The sequence below is a fragment of the Strongylocentrotus purpuratus genome, unplaced genomic scaffold (assembly GCF_000002235.5).
Source record: "Strongylocentrotus purpuratus isolate Spur 01 unplaced genomic scaffold, Spur_5.0 spur5_scaffold_9, whole genome shotgun sequence".
NCBI lineage: Eukaryota > Metazoa > Echinodermata > Echinoidea > Camarodonta > Strongylocentrotidae > Strongylocentrotus > Strongylocentrotus purpuratus.
This window is the reverse complement of record NW_022145615.1, coordinates 5,067,298-5,090,414: the sequence shown is the minus strand read 5'-3', so window position 1 is coordinate 5,090,414 and position 23,117 is coordinate 5,067,298. Positions and strand designations below refer to the sequence as shown.

At 37.2% G+C, this 23,117-nt stretch overlaps 3 protein-coding genes across 5 annotated transcripts in view; 1 reads left to right on the top strand and 2 right to left on the bottom strand.

The window, feature by feature from the left end:
• LOC576229 (coiled-coil domain-containing protein 171) overlaps positions 1-13,248 on the top strand; it is a 32,192-nt gene extending 18,944 nt beyond the window's left edge. For both annotated transcript variants that reach the window (XM_030976837.1, XM_030976836.1), the window contains 17 exons: positions 50-139; positions 474-674; positions 1,292-1,465; positions 2,352-2,540; positions 2,991-3,406; positions 4,163-4,281; positions 4,922-5,050; positions 5,696-5,955; positions 6,531-6,713; positions 7,265-7,456; positions 8,214-8,359; positions 9,089-9,203; positions 9,545-9,601; positions 10,133-10,282; positions 10,679-10,800; positions 11,896-11,973; positions 13,090-13,248. In XM_030976837.1, the coding sequence (XP_030832697.1) occupies positions 50-139; positions 474-674; positions 1,292-1,465; positions 2,352-2,540; positions 2,991-3,406; positions 4,163-4,281; positions 4,922-5,050; positions 5,696-5,955; positions 6,531-6,713; positions 7,265-7,456; positions 8,214-8,359; positions 9,089-9,203; positions 9,545-9,601; positions 10,133-10,282; positions 10,679-10,800; positions 11,896-11,973; positions 13,090-13,144 (2,676 nt within the window). In that variant the 3' untranslated portion in view covers positions 13,145-13,248. The remainder of the gene's footprint in view (positions 1-49; positions 140-473; positions 675-1,291; positions 1,466-2,351; positions 2,541-2,990; positions 3,407-4,162; positions 4,282-4,921; positions 5,051-5,695; positions 5,956-6,530; positions 6,714-7,264; positions 7,457-8,213; positions 8,360-9,088; positions 9,204-9,544; positions 9,602-10,132; positions 10,283-10,678; positions 10,801-11,895; positions 11,974-13,089) is intronic.
• Positions 13,249-15,641: 2,393 nt separating this feature from the next.
• On the bottom strand, positions 15,642-18,618 carry LOC115920668 (centlein-like). Its single transcript, XM_030977028.1, has 5 exons — positions 18,466-18,618; positions 17,443-17,628; positions 16,921-17,133; positions 16,197-16,268; positions 15,642-15,731 (listed from the first exon to the last, which is right to left on the bottom strand). Exons 1-5 carry the CDS (start codon positions 18,616-18,618, stop codon positions 15,642-15,644), a joined length of 714 nt encoding a protein of 237 aa, XP_030832888.1.
• A 1,430-nt stretch (positions 18,619-20,048) lies between these two features.
• Positions 20,049-22,370, bottom strand: LOC100888091. 2 transcript variants are annotated; one of them, XM_011679765.2, is made up of 2 exons: positions 21,847-22,370; positions 20,049-21,445 (listed from the first exon to the last, which is right to left on the bottom strand). In XM_011679765.2, exons 1-2 carry the CDS (start codon positions 22,016-22,018, stop codon positions 20,511-20,513), a joined length of 1,107 nt encoding a protein of 368 aa, XP_011678067.2. In that variant the 5' UTR covers positions 22,019-22,370; the 3' UTR covers positions 20,049-20,510. The 2 variants fall into 2 exon arrangements, with proteins under 2 accessions (XP_011678067.2, XP_003723827.2); XM_003723779.3 differs by having other exon boundaries at positions 20,049-21,448; positions 21,847-22,369.
• Positions 22,371-23,117: the final 747 nt, after the last annotated feature.

Sequence of the window (23,117 nt, the reverse complement as noted above, 5' to 3'; positions counted from 1 at the left end):
AGTATGTTCCTCCTTAAATTTGGTATCCTTTTTTTCTTCCCTCTTGCAGTTGAAACGTATGAAGATGATCCATGACAAACTTGCCAATGAGTGTGAACACTATAAGGAAGTCACATACTCTAGAGACCACATGGTCAAGGTGAGTTCACATTAAATTTTAATGATGTTTATTTAAATATAGTCTTTAAACTGAATAACAAAGTGTGGAGTATTATGGAGCTGTTAACTGTGGTTTTTTTTCAATAATTGCATAAATATTTTCATTTCATTTTCAAATCACACTCAATGAAAAATCATTGTAATAGTTTATATTTTGTCATTGTTTAAAAGTAGGTATATGGAAAAAAATGATTAAAAGGGAGATCAAAAATCTATCAATGATTTAAAGAGAAATCAATCACATTAGAAAGGGTCACTTCAAAACCAATCTGAAACAACATATCATTTTTCTCTTCCTCTTTCTTTTTTCATAGGACCTCCAAAGCAAGCTATCAAGTAACGTCAAAGAGCTCGAGAAGGTCAAAGGTCAGTCAAGCGAGCAGGAAACGACCTTGTCCCGTCTGAAGGTTAAGCTACAGAGATCCCAACAGGGTCATGAGAGTGAGCAGACAAAAGCATACAATATGGCAGATGAGTTTGTGAGACAGCTGACTATGTTAGAGAATGAGCAAGAGGTAATGAAATAACCGTGAGCTTCTTTTTGTGAGATATGATGACAATCATCATCGCAATGATTGTTTTGCCTCTGCCGACCAAAGGTTGTGCTGGCGGCATTATGTTTCCATGTTGTCTTTCGTTTATCCGTCCGTCCTGCTTTCTTGTTATTATTTTTTGGTTAAATTTCAGAGTCAATTTAGATATTGTTGTGGTATGTAGCAAAAATTGTTATTGTTGTCATTTTAATTTTTTTTTAAATTTTGTTATTCATTCATTGTCCCAATAAAAGTAATGTTTCATTTTGTATTTAGCTGTTTTATTTATTTGGTAAAACTTTATGCAATTCAAAAGGATAGAGTATAACTCTAGAGGATAGATTTATTTAACAATTTGTTTGTCTGTTCTCTACAATATCTCAGGCTTAGCAAAATTACATTGACTTTGCAGATGATTCTTTTGATGACACATTCATGTAGGATGCTGTTGTCTGTTCTAGAAATTCTACATTTATTTTACAAAGTTAAATCAGTAATGTTCTAACCAGCTCAGTATCCCATCAATAAAATACCTTATAATTTATCATTTATTAGAGCATTTAGTAGTGACAGTTTTACCTTGTATTTGACAATTTCAGAATAGGAAGCTCTACCTCCATAGCATCTACCAGCGTCTCTTAGCTGGTAGGGTGGTGATGCAGGAAGATTCGGCCAAAACTGGTGCCAAAAGCCTCGGCTGGCCCGAGATTAGTGCCGGTGTGCAGGAGGAGGTCATACAACTCATGTCAAATGTCAACAAGGCCAATGAAAAAGTGAGTCAGCATTGTTGGTTAGATTTACAGTGACCGGGTAACATTGCTGAAGGTTGCCGTTTATGAAAAAAACTATGTTATTTTTGTATGAAATGTTACTTATTATATTCCTTCTACCGTATTAACCCTCTTACATGCAAATAATCCTGAAAAATTTATGGTTTTCTTTGAAGGCGTCACTGTGCGACACCCTCTAACAGTAAATTCTTCCAACCATTTTTTAATTTTGCCAACCGTTTTCATTGAAAATAAGACATGGGACAGGCTTTTAAAAATCTTTCAACACTTAAATGTCTGGAATGGTATATAGAGCCAATTCATTGCTTTCTGACGATTTACATTCACCTAAAATGTAATTAAATTGTAATAATATAGTTGGGAGAATTAAGGAATCGATCAGGTCAGTTTTTCCCAATTTTTATCATTAATAATGGTCCGTTTTTACTCAAACTTTCAGATTATCTTTAACTGTACATCTAGCATTGAAGTCACTACCTTAGCACCATTTTCTCTCATCTGAACAATGTTTACCAAGTCCCTCTAATAGGTAGTTTCGAATCTCATATCAAAGAACTCTCATATGCACAATTTTACTTTATTCCGGATATTTTCAATGTACTTATGCTCATAGAATTAATTTAAATTGATTATTATAATACTTTCTTATGTATTGTAATCAGAATTCTTTGTGTAATTTTGTTGTAAGCATATTTCATGTTATTGTATTTGATTGTGCATGCAAATGTTAGTCTTTCATCTTTGCCACATTTCGATTATGAGTTAATTGAAATTGAATCGGAGAAAAGGATTGTAAATTGCATTGTAAAATAAATTTCTTAGTGCTTTTTTACTTTGATTAATGTATTTATCCTTTCTCAACCCGAAGGTCATTCTCCTAGAAAGTGAACTGAGAACCAAGAAAGATCAGTTCATGCGACTTGAAGACAACCATAAAGATGCTTTGGATAGACTGGCACAGTCGGGTCAACAGAGGGAGACACACTGGGCCAGGGAGAAGGAAGAGCTAGAGCATAGATACCAGAAGAAAATAGAGGAGTTGAAGATTAAAACACAGGTTCGACAACCAGTTTCTAATCAGACTCTTGGATTAGAAAACATACAGATTACTTGCCAAATGCTATTTTAGGAAGACATTGAAAAGGAGATTGAAAAGTAGAAAAAAAGTAATATTACTCTATAACTCGCCAATAGCTTGATTGACATTTAACTCCAATTAAAATCAAATTGTTATGTCACTGCACATTGGGTAACAGCTGCATTTTGTTGTTGTTTATTTACTTTGATGTTACTAGATTGACAACACTTTTGATACCTTAGATATATATTAAGAGCCTGACTTTTAGTTTTATTTCTCTCATTGATAAATCAGTTGTCACATATTAACCACATAAGAGTCTATTCTTAGCTCTTTGCATAAATAAGAGCTAAAATAGATGTACAAAACGAATATTTTTGGACAAGAAGCAGTGAATATGTCTTTTTTTCTTATGGTGTCCTCAAATAGAAATCAAAAGTTCTCGCAAGTGATGCCCTCGGCAAAGCCCGGCAAGACGGCTCAGCCAAGCAGGAGCTTGAATCCCAGATGTCACAACTCAGCACCACCCTGGCCACCCTGCACACCGAGAACTCGTCCCTCCTGGCCGCCTGCGCCCTCCTCAGCGGTGCCCTGCTACCGGTCTACACCCGGCTGGGACAGCTGGCGGCCCAGAGACGCATCCTGGAGCAGCAGATTGGCAACGTGAATGCGTTCAAACGCCAGGCCAGGGAGCTGGCACAGATGCTGGCGATGGAGCCGGGGAAAGGGGCAGGGGCAGAGAGGGATCATTCCCGTACGATGCAAGGGAAGAGGAGGAGGAGGAGTAGTCGATGTCTGGTGATGAGGTTTAGAGTTGCGGCCATTGCTGTCATGGCTGCACACAGGTAAGTGCAACTTTTATTTGTATTTTGATACTAAATTTACTATGTGAGTCTCGTGAAGAGACTAATTAATCTCTTCCCTCTACTCCCTCATAAAATTACACACAAACTTCAAACAGGCTAGTTATCATTTGAGCTTTCAATTTTATTTGTATGATTGCTTAAACTGGAAGTATCGTTCTTTTCAAAGAGTCCTACATTTATCAATGTCATGTGCTCTGCAAGAAATGAAGCCATTGAATAAGCATGCAAATTTGGTAATATTCCTTCCGTTTACTGTGAATTATGTAGCTCTGTAACAGCTTTATGAAGGACTTGTATCCATCAAAATGCTGATAACTACAACTTCAATTCTTAATGGCCCTTTACAAGTTTCTGTGCAAGTACTCTTCACAGATTGACTTTAAGTTGGACTTAACTATGGCAGGCTTTTGATGCCACTGTTTGCTCTCACCATTATGATCTTTAGATAATATTTTCCCCTTCAATAATGAATTATCAAAAGAATATAAATTCTGTAGATTTGTGACCATTATTTGTACGTCCCTTGAGAGACCAATACCAGTAAATGGTGAGAGCAAACAGTGGCACAAATTAAAGTCGATCTTAGTCTTTGTGAAACACTCTCCAGGGCTTTTGAAGCATGCCATTCCCAAACTCATAGATGTCTCTAAGATCTCAACTTATTTTTCTTCTGTATCTCAAATCAGCTTTCACTTGACACAATGCGAGTGATTCATTCATTTATTTTTTCTTCAGATTATTGCACCTGGCTGGTCAAACCGATCTTCTTTTCACCACCAATGAGAATACCAGTGGTTCTTATGCTGTACCTCTATGCCTAGGGAATGCACACATGCCTCATAGAAAATTCTCAGGTGCAGTACTTTCTCCTTAAAATCTCTCATTTCGATACCTCAATGCTCTCTATCACTAAAGTCCTTTGTGGTTTATAGTGTATATTTTTTCTTAAAATAGAAAGTTGATGTTGTGTTAAGATGATAAATAAGTAATAGTACAACCTTTAAAGATACAAATATAATGCATGTACATTAGATTGGGACAAGTAGTTGTTGAGATATGTTGTTTATAAAGTGTGTAGAGGGTACCCTTTATATGTCATTAACTCATTATGCCTTTGTGTACTGGTATAAAAAACTTATTAAACTACTTGTTTTAAGAAATTTGTTTATCACCTCTTTTTATAATATTTGATAGAAGGAAACCAACAAAGGAATCACTTTGGGGTAAAGATAAGGCTGCTGAAGGCATGTTATTATGTGACCAGCATGTTTATTCATGGATAATAACAAGGCTTGGCACTAAAAGAGGGTTCTCGTGCATATGTTATGTCAAAATGTCACATTGTAAATGGATAAGTGTCCATGAACCCTCTATATTTGAACCCGCAGAAAACTAGTTCACAACTCTGAAGAAGTTTTTTTTCTGTTGAATTTGAATTTGGAAGTTAGATGGTCATTGTAATAAGAATACCTCATCATTAATACATCTTATTAGGTATGAATAGTATAGCGAGTACTAGGTCCCTCCTTGAAGCACAGACGGCCAGCTGGTTGACCAGTCCTGATCTGCAGGCAAGGATTATAGCTTCTGTAGCTGATCTTCAACAGCTGATCGGTCAATCAAGTAAGATTCAAATCCTTGGAACAGATCTCAGGCTTCTGTCCATCTAAGGATGTTTTGATAAACTTTTATGCAAAAAAAAGTAACAAAATAAATGCTGTTGTATGTATACCACACTTAACATAGAAGGACCTATACATTTTTATCATACACAATTCATTTTTATATTAAACATCAAAAAATGTATAAAGTTTTGTCATTGACGTTAAATACCTCCCCCCCCCCCCCCCCCCTTCCTGCGATAGCAAAAAAATATGCAGATTTATAACGTGTACAAGAATGAATTAATAGATTTATAGGTTTATAGAATTTCAGTTCCATAAATGCTGGTCTCACTTCTGTGCATATATTATCAACTTTTATCAAAGATTAAGTTGATTAGATGTACTGCATGTATCTTGATATCAGTAACAAGTCTAATACCACTACAGCATGTGTGCAGTGGAAATGTACAATGCAGTCTAGTATATGAATGTGAGATATCAAGAAAGAAAGATTACCAACATTCATTTTCAGGATTCCCCCCTCCTCCCCCCCCCCCCCCTCCTCTCTCACATGGTGCAACCGTCAGCCTACTGTGTAAGATATCATGTGTCATGTATTGTAGTATATGAATGTAAGATATCATTATTGTCCATCATTTCAAAGGTTCTTCCAACAATGGTCCGAGCACTCACTCCATCCTCCAAGCATCCATGTCCGCCTTCGAGAGCCTGGTATCCCGACTGGCCCCCTGCTTTACCTCTGTCTCCTCCCTCGCCCCCACCGCGCCCTCCAGTTACCCCCCTTACCGCCAGCCAACCTACATGGTGAGGGGACCGTTGGTGCGCTGCCTGGGGCATGGTCTTAACAGGCTCCTTGCACACACATCACTAGCAGGGGTCAAGAACCAGTATGTCACTGTTGAGGTACGTTGATGAGTATGTTCTTCCATGTTTACTCTATTCCTCTCTTCTCATCCGCAGTCGAACTATTTTCCTTTCCTGTCTCTGATTCTCTTTTTGTTTTCGCTTTACCTCTCTCTTTGTGTCTCCTTTTGATATTCTCTCTCTTCCGATTCCCCTTTCTTCCGATTCTCTTCCGATACTCTATTCTGTTCTTATACTGTAGATTTTTCCCTACCTTAATTTCTCCCCTCAACAATGGACATTAAAAAGTTGTTAGTATGGTTTTCTAAAATTAAAAACATTTCAGGATGGCACTTATGATCATTTTCTACAGGTACATCTGTTACTATGATAATATATGTAAAAGATGTTCATGCATGGGTATATAGGCGTTTGTGAAGTAGGCAACTTGGCAATCACTACATAACACTGAGCCAACAGGTATTACCCTCCCGTACGGACATACGCATAAAGGGACACTAGTACGCATGGGAGCGTAATACCCGTTGGCTCAGTGTGCTGCCCTCTTTATACCCACGCATGAGCAACTTTAACACTTTCCATGTTCACCTTACTTTGCTTCTTTTTGTTTGCAGCAAACTATGATTGTCCTACAGAACCAGATGGTAGACTTCTTAGACAGGCTGCACCAAGCTGAGGTAGAGAGGAGATCACTGAAGAAAGAGAATGGTAGATTGCGGCAAGAGTCTGGTCAACTAAGACTATCATCGGGTATAGCTTCTGACCTGCAGCAGGAAGTAGCAAAGCTTCATGGAGAAGTGAGTGTGGGATTGGAATAAGTTGCACTATAACACAGATATACTTATATTGGACTAGTTATATGGCAGCAAAAGCCACTAGGCTGTTGTAGTTTTAAGATACCTAAAGAGAATTTCTGCCTTATTCTTTGTTCGTTGCTACAAGCATGTTTCTTGCATTTATTAATGGTACAGTCATGTAGATATAGTTACGGTACACAATTCCAAAAATACATTCATGAGCCACATGTGCAATAACCTAGAACATTGCCTGGTGCATCGTTTCTGAAAGGTGCATCTTGTGGAACTCAGTTGAAAATATGTAATGCAGCAATGATTTTTAACCGCACCTTATCCACTCTCCCTGTGGAGAGTGACTTGTATCCAATGCATTAGTTGCCATGTTACTTAAGTTATTATTGTCATTGTTTGGTAAGCTCCAGTAAGCCTTGGGATAGGGGACAGAAAGGCCTCAAGTTTCCTCACAGAACTAACAAAAATAAACATAGTGATTAGTGATGAAGTCAGGCTTTGTTATAACACAAAATCACCCCCTCCCCTTGCCATACTAGATTCAGAACTCTGTTGAGAGAGGAAAGTTTGAGAAAGTGTTCCAAGAGCTGCAGCAAGCTTTGGGTAGAGAGCAGGAGGCCCAGAGACTCCTGACGGAGCAGAGCACGAGGCTGGAGGATCTAGGAATACAACTCAACGTCAAGACTACTGAAGAGCTGGAGAAGGATCACAACATCACAGAGGCCATTAAGGTATGAGGGTGATGGGGAGGATGGGGATGAAAGAGAGGGAGCACGTAACGATGTGAAAGATAATAGAAGGATCACAACATCACAGAGGCCATTAAGGTATGAGGAGGATGGGGAGGATGGGGATGAAATAGAGGGAGCAAGTAACGATGGGGAAGATAATGAAGAAGATGAGGGGAATGTAGGAAGGAAGGAAGGGAGGGGGGAGACAGATAGAAAGAAAGAATTAAGAAAGAAAGAAAGAAAGATTGAGGAGGAGGAGGAAGGGGGATGAAGAGGAGGGGAGGAAGTAACAATTTTGAGCAGGTGTGTACATTACGATGCAGAGTAGTAAAATGGTGAAGAAAAAGAAAGGAAGGAAAGGAGGAACAAACAAACGAGAGAGAGAAAGAGAGAGAGAGAGAGAGAGAGAGAGAAAGAGAGAGAACAAGAGAACGAGAGGAGGAAGGGGGTGAAGAGGAAGAGATGAGGAGGAGGTGAAGGGGACGAGGATGGAGGAGGTAACAATGTTGAGGAAGGCTGGCCAATGTGAAGTAGAGTAGTCAAACGGCGAAGAGAAAAAGGAGGAGAAGATGGTTCCGATGCCAAGGAGAAAGGAGGAGAGTATTTTAAAGATTTTATGGATGAAGTAAGACAGGATGATGTGGAGGAGGAGGAGTAGTTTGTGGGGAAGCAAATGGTTTGAAGGATGGGAGGATGAAGATTATGAAATTGACGAGAACAGCATGTCGATGACAATTTAAAAAAAACTTCTTTGCAGGGCCTATCTGAAGCCAAGATGGAGCTGAGACGTAAAGAGCAGTCAGCGAGGCAGCTGAGCAGGCAATTCTCCCAGATGGAGAATGAGAGACGGTCGCTACAGGACAGTCTGGCTGCTGCGGAGAGCGCGATCAAGGCCAATACAAGGTACAATGCTTATATAGCGCTTAGTACAATGTCTCTAAGCTCTTTACAGATATACTATTACCCTGTTCATTGGATTCAATACTTGCCCGCACACCGTGTGCACAGTCTCCACTACCTGGGGTGCATTCCAGACAGGCGTTACTTGACGCTCAAAAACTGTTTGACCAACAATGATGGTCGTATCCTACCGGGTACCCATATTAAGTGCAAAGGCATGATACCCTGTGCCCAATGACCAAAATTGTAGTGTGCGAATGTACTGGAGCTACTCAATTCATGTACAGCATGTGCCATCCGGAATAGGTCTATAGCTCAAGGGGAGATAAGTTGTCTATTTGTAATTTTCATCTAATTTAGTATATTTTATGGTAAAGTTACATTTCACAAAAAAAGAAAGTTGGAAAGAGACATCACCACCCCTCCCTCTCCTGAAGAAATTGTGCTCATAGGTGTTAGCCTAGATGTCGGCTTTCTCTTACCAGTAATTTTATTTTTGATCTTTTGATATTGCAAATTTGTTAACCCATAGAGTGTGGCATAACCAGTCAATGACATTGTTGTAAATAAATAATCCAATTATTAAGTCAATCCTGAAATAAAATATAATCATGAAGTGCAAATTTTTATTATGACATTCTAGTAATTCCTCATATTTTCCTTCTCTTACCGCTGGCAATAGAGAAAACACCATTAACGCATGTTTTTGCACTATTTTCTGTTTGATTTCAGAGATCGAGAGAGCACCGTTACCCAGCTGAGGTCACTCCAGGCGGCTGTAGCTAACACAAAACACCATCTCCTTGCCAGAGCAGACAGCCAGATTATTGATAGTTCTTTATCAAAGGTATTGGAATGGTGATGACAATATGATGATTATGAATGATAGTGATGATGATGAAGGTGGTTTTGGTGGTGGTGATGATGATAATGATGGTGATGATGATGGTATTGGTAATGATAGTGGTGGTAGTAATGGTGGTGATGAAGATGATGATGATAATGTTGGTGATGATGATGAAAGTGATGTTAGTGGTGATGATGATGAAGATGATGATGATGATGATAGTGGTGGTGGAGGTGATGATGATGAGGTTTAAAGAATATGGTGTTAATGATCGATTGTAGACACCAGACTTTATTTGTTGTTTGTAGGAATAAATCATTTATTTCATATCTTACTTCCAGGTAGAGGCTCAGCTTCTTGTCACAGCTGTTTCATCTCCTGACATGATAGCTCTTCAAGTGAGTATATAATATAGTAATAAGTCTTTGTGTACGTCATCCCAGTCTGTCAATATTACAGAACCCCATTTGATTTAATGCTTAGTGATTCATGTAGCTTGCCGCCAGTGGAAGGGTCTCGACTTCTTAATACATTCATTCAATAGATTTAATAGACATTTCTTTTCTATCATATTGCGTAAAAGGTACGTTGTCATTTTTCATGACATCACAGTTGAAACAGAAAAAAACAGTTTATGGTACACTTACATTTCTGTTAGCAGAAAAAAAAATGATATGCTCCAAAGTTTACCTAAATCCAGGACATTTCCTGAGTATGAAATTAAGTACTTTTACATTCAATTTCAGTCATGAAGTGGATTGTTTTTAACAAAATTTGATGTTCAAAGCTGTTTTCGCTCTTTCTCTCTCATAAACACACGCAAATAAGGTAATATGTAGGTCATAATTAAACATATATGTGTGATTTTCAGTTGTATTATTTTTTTATTATCATCACTTCTCATTTTCCCAACCTGTTCTCCCTTTCAGAGCCTTGTGAGTACATTTGTTGAGACCCAGAAGACTGCCATCTCGAGACTAACCACCCTGGAGCTAGAGATCACCTCCCATAAGCAGCATATAGCCAGGCTCAAGGAGGAACTCTCTGATGCATGCAGCAGACAGATGGCAGAGGGAGAGGTAATAATAGTGAATGGCCTTGAGTAAGATATAAGAGAATATGCTTGCTGCAGGGGGAGGGGGGGAGGGTGTTAAATTTTCTGAAGCAATTTTTATCTCCCGTTTTTGTTTGCATGGCAACATTTATTATGAACAAAATTAAGCATGGCACCCTCCAATCTTTCGGAAGACACTAGCGTTGATATTCTGCACAGCTTTTACAATTCCCAATTTGCGCAACAATATGTTTATGAAATTCACAAGTGTTTTAGGTTCATGAAAATTTCTTTTGGCAAAAATGAATAACTCTCAACCGACAAATTTGTTGCTGCGACAATCGCTCTCTTTTACAAATTGTGAAAGTTTCATGTTGTGAAAGTTTCTGGTTTGGCAATAATTTTGCTTTCTTTTGTTTAGGTGACTCCGTCTGTGAATGGCTTTACATCTATGGCACAGACAGGAGACAGGTCTATAGGAAGATCCTACAAGCTAAACTATGAAACAGACAGGAGCTACAGAGATGTCTTTCTACCTCTCAGGTATGTCAAACAGTGAATGATTGAATTCAATAGCTGTGAAGAGTGAGTGAGTGAGAGAAAGAGAAAGAGAGAAAGAAAGAGAGAGAGAGAGAGAGAGAGAGAGAGAGAGGGATGGATGGAGAGAGGGATGGATGGAGAGAGAGAGAGGGGAGGGAGGGAGGGAGGGATGGATGGAGAGGGAGAGAGAGAATTACAAATGTGCACAAATTTCAAAGTCATAACATTGATGTAGTTCTTATTATTCGTTAATGTCACCAAATATGGCATTTTGTGGGAATATTGAATTGACCAAAGGAAGGTTATAAACAGCTCTGATAATTAGTAGCAACATGGCCATTTTTAACCTCTGTGAAAATGAAAACATTAATGTTGTATAAGCTGTATAACTTATATTTCAAGGAAATAACCTTGCTATTTTGACTCTTTTGATATATTATCAGAGGGAAAGATGAACAATAGAATGTACAAAGAAGTTAGACTGGCAAAATATCTTTGTGTATTGATGCGAGTTTGTTTTGATAGGTTCTTTAAAATGAGATTCCACTGTACTAGCTTTATAATGTTTAGCCAATACATGTACATGTGATATTTTGTGTATAATTCACAAATTTCTCTGTTCCTCGGTAGGATGTGTTAGTCTTTGTGATTGTATTGCATGCCTGTTAAAGGCTCGTTAAATGCTCCACAGAAGAGTGGAGAATGTGCAATTCTAAATGGAGAATCCTAATTAAATCCAATGACTGGGGTCATAATAATACCGGTAGTGCTCAGGATGGTTAAAGGGATAGTTGAGTTCTTGTTTCAGACCGCAAATGCCTTCAAAGTGCATGGTTATTGTTTTTTAAACGGCTGGTTCAAATTATTAAAAAACGTTATATTTTATGGGTATTTCAGCCATCTCTGAACCGATTTTGATCAAACAAAGATGATTTTGTCATTTGAATTGTATGTTCTTTCAAATTTGACACTCAGTTTTTCATTATCTCACAAAAATTATTTTGTATAGCGCCCTCTGCAACAAAACTCAACTATCCCTTTAACTTTGTAGGAAACAGTCATTATTCAGCCTTTGTGCGTTTTTATTGTGTTTGGCAGGGAAGTGAGTGATCACAGCATGCTTCACGTCATGTCTACACCAGCCATGGCAAGACAGGATTATCTAGCAGGAGTTGGGTAAGTAGACTTACAACACAGTCAAACCACCAAACTGATTCCAAACTGACCAATCATTTGAGCATGCAGAGTTATGAAATGTTTTTGATTGGTACTTCGTCAGCATGGTGTCAGATTACAGTAGGGATGGGTTTATTTTTTATTTTTGTTGTAGAGTTTTTTGTTTTTTTTACAGATTCAACACTATAACTTTGAGATTTTGGGGCACAATCCTAGTGTATGACTTTAAAGATTCTATGTCCCTTTTGCAGCCAACATCAAATTCTGTAGAACTTTGCAGGAATTATGAATATGTTATGTATGTCCCATCTGTAAAATTTAAACTTGAGCAGTGTCCTTATATTCAAATCATGCCAAGAAACCTGTTTACTTGCTAGACTTTACTGTCAGATACTATTGAGTGACTGACTGGCTTTTTTCATCTTCGGTAATAACATACATAAAATGAGCTGTAAACGGTACATGAGCATTTGTCTACATCAATAACTCAGTTCTTGTAATGGCCAAAATTAAACTGATTGAATCTTTGCGCAGCATAAAACGTACAACCATTCGGTACAATGGTCTGAAAAATCAGACTATTACTTACTGGCTCTATAGCTCCTAAGTTGATTCGACAACTAACTTAAAGATATTTTCAAGCCTCCTTTTTTTTAGGGAAGTTCTAAATTAGTATTGTCTTTCAAATGCCGTTGGAATTTAACCTTTTCATTTTTTTTGGCCTGCAAATGGGACATAGTACCTTCAATATGTGCTTAGAGACTTCGGTGGTAAGCACTTTATAAGCAATGTTTTTATTATTATTATGTACAGTGTATGGAGATATTTTGTATATCATAACTATAAACCATATCATAAATCATTATCATCATATTTTTATTTTGAGTAAAATAATTTTTGGTTTAGTTTTCTCAGGACTCATAAGTCATAAGAGCCATCTATTTTAGAAAAAGAACTTTCACTCCCTCACATAAATAGTAGATAGATTTTAAAAGTCATCGTGATTATGATCATCATATTTGTACCTATTACCATATTACTGATATCAATGTAATTATTATCATTGTTATTACTATCACAATAATTGTTCTAATTACATCATCATAATTATCACAGGATGTGTACTCCGGCAGGCATCAGTTCGTCTCCCATCAAACAACCCAGAGTATGAACAAACGGTTACATGGAATCAGCAAGACACGGACCCTCGTCAGCTCTAATGCAGAGTGGAAATCTGGGCAGTAAACTACACTTCCAATAATCCTTCCCACCAATGCCAATCCTGAATCGGAAAAGCACCTTGATTCTTCCCATTACCTCAGTACCAACAAATGTGTTGCCATGTAGTGTAACATATTTTTTAATGGTTCAGTTTATTGTCTGGTGTCAGGTAATTTATTATTTAATCGGTGTTAAAACATAACCTATATATAGCAACTTTTTAGCAAGGAAGCAACAAAAAAAAGTCTTTACTGTTTAGTAACTTAAATATATTTGTATGTTATTAAAAGAAAGATTTTTAAAACAAAAAACATTTTTTACTGCCCTCCTCCCATTTAAAAAGATACTTCAATTTGCAAATTGGTTTGCTTCCAGATCATTAGGGAGATCATTGTTTGTAACTCTACATATTCCAATAGAGAGATCATTGGTGGGTTCTTGTATTGTTCTCATGTATGTTTTTCCTGGTTTAAAACTATGAAAATTTAAGGAAAACTGATAGTACTCTAATAAACATACATAAACCTTGCCATTGTATATTGTATTTATATATAGAAAGAAAGAATACACTGAAAAATATGCTCTTTGTTATTTCTTTAATTTTTAATGCAATATATACAAAACCTTTGATAAATGTACAAATATTTCAATATAACATGTTTAACTTAATAAAATGTGAAAGACACAAGGAAACTTCCCAAGAAGGCAGAGGTCTGGTGAAAACAAACATTCAAGATGTAAGCAAATTACAGACAACTTCCTTTTTTTAACAAACAGAAAATTGATTTTAGATTTTCCTAAGGAATGAGTTCACCACCAAAGTACTTTGCAAATTTTATATGATACAAATTCTTTTCAAAGTATTTTTTACATTATATACATTTTTGCACATTTTCTTTTTAAAAGAGTGAACTATACAAGATATTTCAGATGCGATATATGGCAGCTGCAGTAATTTATGTTTATTTTTTAACTTCATTCATTAAACATATATATCACTCTCTCTCTGGACACCCCCACCCCCACCCCTCCCCCCTCCCACTCCCTTTCCCTTTCCCATCCTAGCAGCTACCCCAAAGTAATATAACTCTTAAATAAGAATGTCATAATATTTTGGGTTTTTTGCTTCAACGAGCAGTAATTTTATGAATCCTGTGTAAGTAGGGAGGATCAACCTAAACCTAATCCTAATACCTATAGAAAGAAGATTAAGTACAAAACTACTTTAATACAGGACTGTGATTGCTCTTGGGATTATTATTATTATATTTTGATGAGTGCACAGGAAAAGTTTTAGTTTGTCTGTACAAACCATTACCTTGATATGTTTATAAAGTACAGTGACAAAGAGATGTGAAACTCCTATTAAATAAACATTGTAAATATGTAAATACACCTTCACTTTAATTTATCTATGAGGGCATTCATATATTACCTTGACATTTATCCTAGATTGAGATACCTTTTTTATAACATGAACTGTAAAAAGTATTTGGTAAATTGACAGGAACTTTTTTTGAATTGCATTTTTGGTAATTGTATATAATAGAAAATTATATTAGGTTTGTAAATACCATTTTAATGTATCATATGTGTATTCAATGTTGAAAGACAATTATTTAATATAATATGTAAATACATGTATGTTTCCTGTGTTGTGCTATATAACTATTTCCTGAAATTCACATTCCCTGTTTTCTGGAATAAATATTTGTAACAAAGAATCTGATTGCCTATGTTATTATTTTGTAATTAATGTTTTTTTTCTTCTTTTAACTTTCTTTAATACGACCAGATACAGTGCCCATAAAACATTGCCTTGGAATGACCCAGAAGAAGAAAAATTACTACTTTGAAAAGGAATCGACATATTATTACAGGAAACTAATACTTTGCATTACCCATTATTTTCAGCTCAGGCACAAGGGTGCTTCCACTAAAAATCTACCTTGTATTAAGGATGAGATGCCCATCAAATACCAGTTGCAGTTCCCAAATAAAAGCAAGGCACATAGAAAATGGAAGCAAGAATCCAAAAGCCAGCCCCCTTATTCTTCTGGAAGTATGGCTGTCAAGTACCTTTCAAGTAACCTCAAATTAAATGGAAATATTAAATATTATTATCTATATAAGGCTATCTTTAGCGCAATACCCGAATGACTGACCAATATTATCCGGAAACTTCAACTATCAATATCGATATACAAAAACAAAGCCATATTTACTAAGATAAGTCAAATTTTGTTATTTTGCTAGTCAGCCTGATTTAGATAATAATAATATTATATGGCTTTGTTTTTGTGTGATGCAAGAACATATTACTCTTGCTATGGCAATATTGGACCAGTCGTTGACTCGTTCAATATAGTCATAGCTAGAGCAATATATTCTTGTATCACACTCAAAGCCATCCAATATTATATAAATATGTTTGATAATCTCTATCGTCATCTTGATCCTCTTGCCAGAGCGAGAGCTTCATCTCGTGTGTGTAACTTCTCCATCATCAAATCCTTCAACTTCTTCCTCTGAAATTTCTGAAATCACAAAATAGAAGATTTGACAATATGATGTAAGTGTTAGCTGCTAACACCATTAAACTGTTTGCTTCTTACAGAATATAAATAGACCTCTGGTACCTTTAAAGGGGAAGTCCACACTAAGTTTGTTTTAATAGAAGCAAAAAATGAGAGGAAAGGGTAGGTGAAAGTTTGAGCAAAGTCCGATTAAAAATAAGAATGTCATGAACTGTTGAAGTTGCAGTTAATCAAACGCAAATTTGCAACTGAACTCTGTGAAGTACCGGTATCTTGCGAGGTCCACTCCTATTTGTTCTGTATTAAAACAAATTTTTTTAAACAAGGAAAAAAAAGGAGAAATATTTTTAAGGCAAGAAAGAAGAGCGGTCAGGATTAGCTTACACAAGAAAGATTCAAGAGCAAGGAAATTGAGTTCAGGCACAGCACCAACAAAAAAATAAAAAATAAAAAATGAAAATATACCTTAGAGTTGAGCACTGTCTTGACTTTTTGATGCCACTCACTGTCTTGATCATGGGACTCCAGCTGCTTATTCTGAGCAAATGAAAAAAGAAAAAAAAAAACCCAAGTTGTTCATTCCAATTATTCATCGATAAGTACTTTGTTAACAAAAATGTATTCATATCTGTCAGAAATATGACTATCTACAGAATTGAGGAAATATTTTTTTTTTTTGTTGAAAGATGAAAAAACGTATTTTAAGAGGTGATGTTATCGTATTTCACTCTTATTATCGTACTACATACAATTTAATCGTACTGGTTGGCATCTCTGTAAGCTGTATGCAAGGTCATTACTCCCACTGACAATAAACAGCTCTTGCAGCCTTGTTGCAGGTAGGTGATGAAATACCTTTTCTGGTGGATGCCTGACCTTGGCTTGGTAGATTTTCTGAAAGGAAATATGATGGTCGTTTGACCAGGTGTAATCCTGTAACATCAACCCAAAAAAAATATCATTCCCCCCCCCCCCCAAAAAAAAAAAAAATAATAATAATAATAATAATAATAATAATAAAAGTGATAATTATAATTAAAATAAAAAATATGAATAAATATAAATAAATACAAATAAAATAAATACAACAAAAAAAGAAAAAAAAAGTAAAAAATGAAATTTAAAAAAATGTGTTAAACACGCCTAAACATCAGTGTCACCCTGAATTAAATAGAAAGATTTTTGTTACCGGTTGAATTTGCTCTTGTTTCTCCTCCTCCATGAACTGTTCCAGGTCCTTTGTGCTCAAGTTAAGGATGGAGGATGCAATGCTCTGGGCTCTTTTCATGGACTGGTCCTTCTCAGGGTCTGGTCCAGGTCCAGGGGTGGTGGTCCTAGAACGCTTTGTTAGGGCCTGGTCGAGGGCAGTTTGAGTTTGTGATGAGAATTCAGTTGCCAAGTCCTGGAAGGGGATGGACGTTATCAGTCAGTGGAAAAAAGTTCTCTTGTATCAGGCATAAAACATCCCTCATGGGCCAGAAATACAGTGGAACCTCATTATAAAATGCTCTAATATAACGAGGTATCTGATATAACAAGGCGATCTATAAACTATTTTGTTTCTACCCCCCCCCCCCCCCCAATAACAAGTTACAACAACTGTTATCAGCTACTGAAATCCTTACATTTGATTGGCTGTGAGGAGATTTGTTATAGGTCTGTGGCAGATGTTAATCATAATAAGTTTTATGAAACTGGTCCCTAGCTGTACCTCAATAAAGCCTTCCAGCTCTCTGATCCTAGATTGCAGTTGCTTGATCTTGATGTGAGCAGCATCTAACGCCGTCTCTGATTGGCTGGCTAGCATCTGAAGCTGCTGGGATGCCATCGTCTCCATCTCGTTGAGGGCGCTCTCCGCTTCACTCAGTTTGGAAAGTGTGTCCTTGATCACAGCGGCCTAGATCAATATACAGTGCGTCCCAGAAAAAACGAAACAGAGAATTATCAATGTTTTATCATAACTCAATCACAATCATAATTAATAAATTAAACATATTTGTAAAGCTAAGATCACCCTCTTTCATTTGATGTAATTCATATGATGAATATTTCACGCAAGAGTGATTAAAAACAATTTGAAGAGAGGGTACCCAAAAGTCATTGGCGAGCGGTATCTGAATTTCATGGAGAAAATCACATTTCTAGAAAGTTCATTTTCTGCCCTTTCATATGACACCTCAATCAAGAAAAATAAGCCAGGAATAACAAAGTTCTGTTTGTTTAAAGTAATGCTTGCATTTCCATAATTTGATTAAACAAATTCATTTTCACTGGCTGCCTGCCATAGCAACAAACAGAGTTGACAAAAGACTGAACTCTGTTTCGTTCATGATCAGCCATGCATCAAGTCTTTGTGCATGCTGTTCATTTTGAATAATTTTGTTACCAGTAATATTTCCCTGTCTGGTTCAAGCATAGACAATAAAACTGCAAAGCACTTTGTTCCTCACATTTGATTTCCATTTTTAAAAGCCACATCCATAGCACTTATTGTTAAGAGTATCGGTAGAGAGAAACAGAGCTGGATTGTATCATTTGAATCACAATTCTCTGATGAATATGCTTTGAATATTGCTACTACAATACTCCCTAAGACAACACTCCCCTCCCCCGATTAATGACTGTCAAATGGTAATTACTACAAATATTTGCCCCAAATCAATGCTACGCACACGACAAGGACTGTTTTTAATCCTGATTAAACTGAATTTCATGTCTTTACAGATAATATTACCTTTTTCTCCAGCTCACTCTGAAGATCAAACGTCAGCTGCTCGTAGTGATGCTTCTCTTTGGTTACCACGGCAACCCGCTTCCTCAAAGAATCAATCTCCACTTTCTTCTTGTCCAGTGTCTCTGTTAGTCCTACGATCTTGCTTTCCAGCATATCCTATTACCAAAGAAAGAATAAAATGAGAGTCCTTATTACAAGTCTTGCAATTTGTGATCTTGAATTACAGATATAGACATGCTTTGATGAATAATAATGAAAATATTATCACTTGGTGATTTGGGGTAAAAGGAAAAAAGATAACATTTTAAACATTAGTTAGTTAGGGTAGTATAATTTGGTGATAACAGAGGTATAGAGATATTGATAAATAGGGGGATAGAGAGAAATAAAGAGAGAGAGGGGGGGGGGGAGAGAGAGAGGGGGAGCTAGAGCGAGAAATAGAGAGAGAGAGAGAGAGGGGGGAGAGAGAGGGGGAGAGCGAGAAATAGAGAGAGAGAGGGAGGGAAAGAGAGAGAGAGAGAGAGAGAGAGAGAGAGAGAAACAGTGGGGTGGTGGTGTAATTTCATTTTCAAAGGAGTAATACATAATCTTTGGAAGAGTTGAACATAACTCCCTATTTTGAATACTTAAAAGAACATTTTCCTCAAAATAGCCCCCCCCCCCCTTTTTGGCATAAAAATCACTAATAAAATGGGCTCTTAATCAAACTATCTTTTGGGCTTATTGAGTAGACGTGCACAATAAGTACCCTCTTTTGCAAATTCATGTACATATTCGTTCACAAACATTATTATTTAAAAAAACGTAAACCCGTTTGTTGAGTCTATGAATGACCCTGAAAATGACCCCTTTTTACAAGAAATGTCTAACTATCACGAGTACACAAAGTCGATACTGAATTATGGCACCACCAAGGGGGGGGGGGGTGTAAGATATTACAGACAGGAATTTAAGAGGTAGGAGCTAAATGACAGAAAGGGAGGAAGGATAATGAATGGAAGATACATCAGGAGAAACAAAAACAAACATACAGAAATGGATAGGAAAGAAAATTAATAGAATAGAGAGGGATAGCAAAATGGAAAGGGAGGTAGGAAAGGGAGGAAAGATGAAGGAAACTGCATCACAGAAAGAAAGAAATTGAGACAGTAAGAGCAGAAATAAACTTTGAAAGGCAGACATAGGAGCAAGAAAGAAGAAACTATAATTGATAGACATGTGATAGAGGAAGAGAAGGTTTGAAACAATGACAAGAGATTGAGAGTAAAATAGGATATAGGCTTCAGAGGGAGAGCAGAAGCACTGACAGAAAATTGAAGGAGAGAGGAAGAGGGAGCAGAAAATTTGAAAGACACAGACTTGAGACTCGAGAGGGAGAATCAAAGTAGAAAGAGAGTTTGGAGAATCAAGAGATCAGAGAGAAAGTATGAGATAATGTACACCGGTAGATATGAAATGGAAGATTTATTTGTATAGGACAGATTTTATTTCAAAACTAAGACTCTGTGATAAAGAGAGAGAGAGAGAGAGAGAGAGAGAAGGAAAAAAAAAGAGAAAGAAACAGGAAACAATGGAAGAGAGAGAGAGAAGAGGTGAGAAAGAAGAACAAAGACATACTTTAGAAAGTGAGAGTAGATCAAAAATACTGAGAACTGAAAGAGAAAGAGAGCAGAAAACGTTGAAAGGCCAGTCTCCAACATATTCAGTCAAATTGCTTACAACCCACCTTTTATGCGAAGACCAAAACTCTTATACCATCACTTAACAACAGACTTTCATTAACACAATTCTACACATAGTTCACAATTTGCACTTGCATATTTCATATCTTCCAACAATATAAAATCTCATCACACTAAGATAGTAACAATTGAAATTAGACTCCACATAGTTTTTTCTTTCTTTTTTCAAACATGTTTATTTCCTCTCATGGGAAAATTGCGATCATGATCATATTTACAAACAATAACATCATTATAACAATAAATTACACAAGCATAATTCAATATATTCTGGAAAAGAAAGTTCATTTTCTGAAGCAAAGTTCATTCTTCAGGGGCGGTGTGCATCGTCCTCGAAGCCACACTCAAGAAGACAGCCAAGTTGTCCCTCAGAGACTCCAATCTCCTAGTGGTCTTGGTCAGGTTGACGATGCATCGCAGGCAAGGTACGTTGTCGTCTAGCATGAACTCAGCTAACGAAGTCACCCTTGGCAAGATCTCCTCGTCGATGCGCTTGATGTTCCGGGTGAGGAAGACATGGAACCGCTGGACTGTAGTCAGCGTCGAGTCATCATGGTCAGGAGAAACCTCAGCGCTTTTGATGATGTCATCTAGCAGCTCCTCTTCGATGCACTCGTGATATCCAGGGGACGATGTCGTAGCTGGGTTGGCAGACGAGAGACGCGATCTGTTGCGGTTGTTGATCATCCGCTGAGCGTGATCCTCGATGGCGGCATTCGACAATCGGTAGGGGGCGAAGCTTGGAACACCCTCAGAGTCTTCCGAGTCGTAGGAGTCTGCACCGCTGTCGTAGGAGTCCAAATCACTGTCGAGTTCAGTCCCGAGTACAGATGCTGCGTTGGAGTAGCCGAAGGGAAGCGTGGTCAGTTCCCATGTCCGCTCCTCCGGAAGCATGACATCATCGGTGTCATCGAAGCCAAACAGCGAGTTGCGAGGAAACTGGAACTCAGGGACTGGATTGAAGACCAGGACCTCGTCGGAAGCAGATTCGTCGGCGTTGATGGGGTGGTGGTGCAGGGGCGCTGGTACCAGGGGTGTCGATGCAAACGGAGTGAAGTACGGCAACGGAGCTGGTGGTACTCCGATCCCGACTATTCTAGGAGGGCTGTCTGGTGATGATGCCTCCTCAAGGATTTGCAGACGAAGGGGAGAAGCAGGAGGGGAAGCAGTACGGCTAGCCTCGACCGGGATGGCTTCGTCATCTTGGATGGTAGAAGCTGTGGGCTCGGTGGAAGACTCTTCTGAAAATAAATGAAAAAAAGAACAAATAATTAGAACATCAATCATTAAGATCTTTGAATCTGCATATACTTTGTGATTGTGATATAATATAAATACATTTTGCTTCACATTCTCTGTTGAAAGTATTTCATGATTCAATTTATATGGGATTTTGAAAATTTAACTATCACAATCACTAATAGAATGAGCCATTTTAATTTAAAATATCCAACTTGAAATATTGATTTTAAATTTTAATTTGCAATAAAATGGCAACAAATAGAATGAATAGACATCGATCTTGCTGTAATTTTAAAGTTTTAAGAACAGGTCTAAGACTAAGGCCGAGAAAACTTTTCAAATCAATATTTGATTTATATTTAGTTGCATTTATTGTCTGCTGATTGTCTCAACTTACCACCATTATCAATGATCTCTGCCTTGTAGAAGCTGCGCTTGTATCGAACTCGGACCTCCTCGCCAACACTGAGATGACCCCTCTGACGAACTCGGCTACGGGAGACCGTCTCCTCCATGCCGCGGTAGCGGAGTGGTTGAAGCCAGCGGACCATAACGACAGTGGTAGGCATCTTCTTTAAGATGTTTATTTAGTGACGAATTGAATTTTGAAGTAAGACTTGGGAATAATCTTGCGAAGAATTAAGTAGCGATGTTTACTCGACCGAAGCTGATGATGGTATAATTAATGCAGTGCAGTTTAAGGGTTTATATATCATGATCGCATTGCCATTGGCTTTTGACAATAACTTTATCTGGGCAACGGTCTTTAGAAAACTTTTAGACCAATCGCGCACCGCTATTCATCGTAGCTATAGCTAGCTAAGCTCCGAGCTTCGGCGCACAATGCGCGGTGAGCTGTACCCATTATGTTCGGTTGGCTTTACGCTTTTGTTATGAGCAAACTCTAGTCTATTCATTGTTATCGTTGGGACAGGTCCTGCTCTCTATTCCTTTCAACCCTCTTGGAATTAGAAGCCATCACAACTATGGAAGGTGTACGAAAGATATAATCCTTATCGTTCATGATACGTCGACTTATGAGGTTAAATGATTGAAACATAGTAGTTAATTGCCCATCCCTCCTCTACCTTTTCTATAGTGACAGGCTTTTTGGTCTGAAAAACTGTTGGACAAAATATGCATGATAACCCATGGTACCGAATATCGCATACATAAAGGAAATGTAAAATAATGAAATAAATGTTAATAAATAGATCTATAAAGTAACAAGAAAAGGTGTTTGCCAGGGCAATTCGCCATTATTATGTATATAACAATTAATGTTGATATCCCTAATGACTTTCTTAACTGAGCCTATAATGTAGTTTCTATATATTTTTTTTATGAACTCTTAAAAGTATTTGTTGCCTTTTATCAAAGTCTAATACATACCGAAATATGCTAATAGTTACTTTTCATCGGATTTAAAAACTATACCGTCTATACTATAATGTTACATTAAGATATTATAAATATGCAACAACGTTTTCTTGAACGAAAAGCAAAGCAAAACAATCATTACGAGGATACAAAATACTTATTTTGTTTATACATGTTCTTACTTATTCTTTATTGCTGTTATGAATTTATGTTCATGATTTTGTTATTATTATCATATATTTTTTAAACTATTGTTCCTCATAATGTTTAATAGGGCCTTATTGCATA

Coding starts and splice junctions, on each gene's coding strand:
- LOC115920668 (XM_030977028.1), bottom strand. CDS start 18,618: ATGCTGGAAAGCAAGATCGTAGGACTAACAGAGACACTGGACAAGAAG. Junction 17,629..18,465: donor AGAGTGAGCTGGAGAAAAAG/GTAATATTATCT, acceptor ATATTGATCTAG/GCCGCTGTGATCAAGGACAC. Junction 17,134..17,442: donor AGCTGGAAGGCTTTATTGAG/GTACAGCTAGGG, acceptor ATCCCCTTCCAG/GACTTGGCAACTGAATTCTC.
- LOC100888091 (XM_003723779.3), bottom strand. CDS start 22,018: ATGCCTACCACTGTCGTTATGGTCCGCTGGCTTCAACCACTCCGCTAC. Junction 21,449..21,846: donor AGAGATCATTGATAATGGTG/GTAAGTTGAGAC, acceptor ATTTATTTTCAG/AAGAGTCTTCCACCGAGCCC.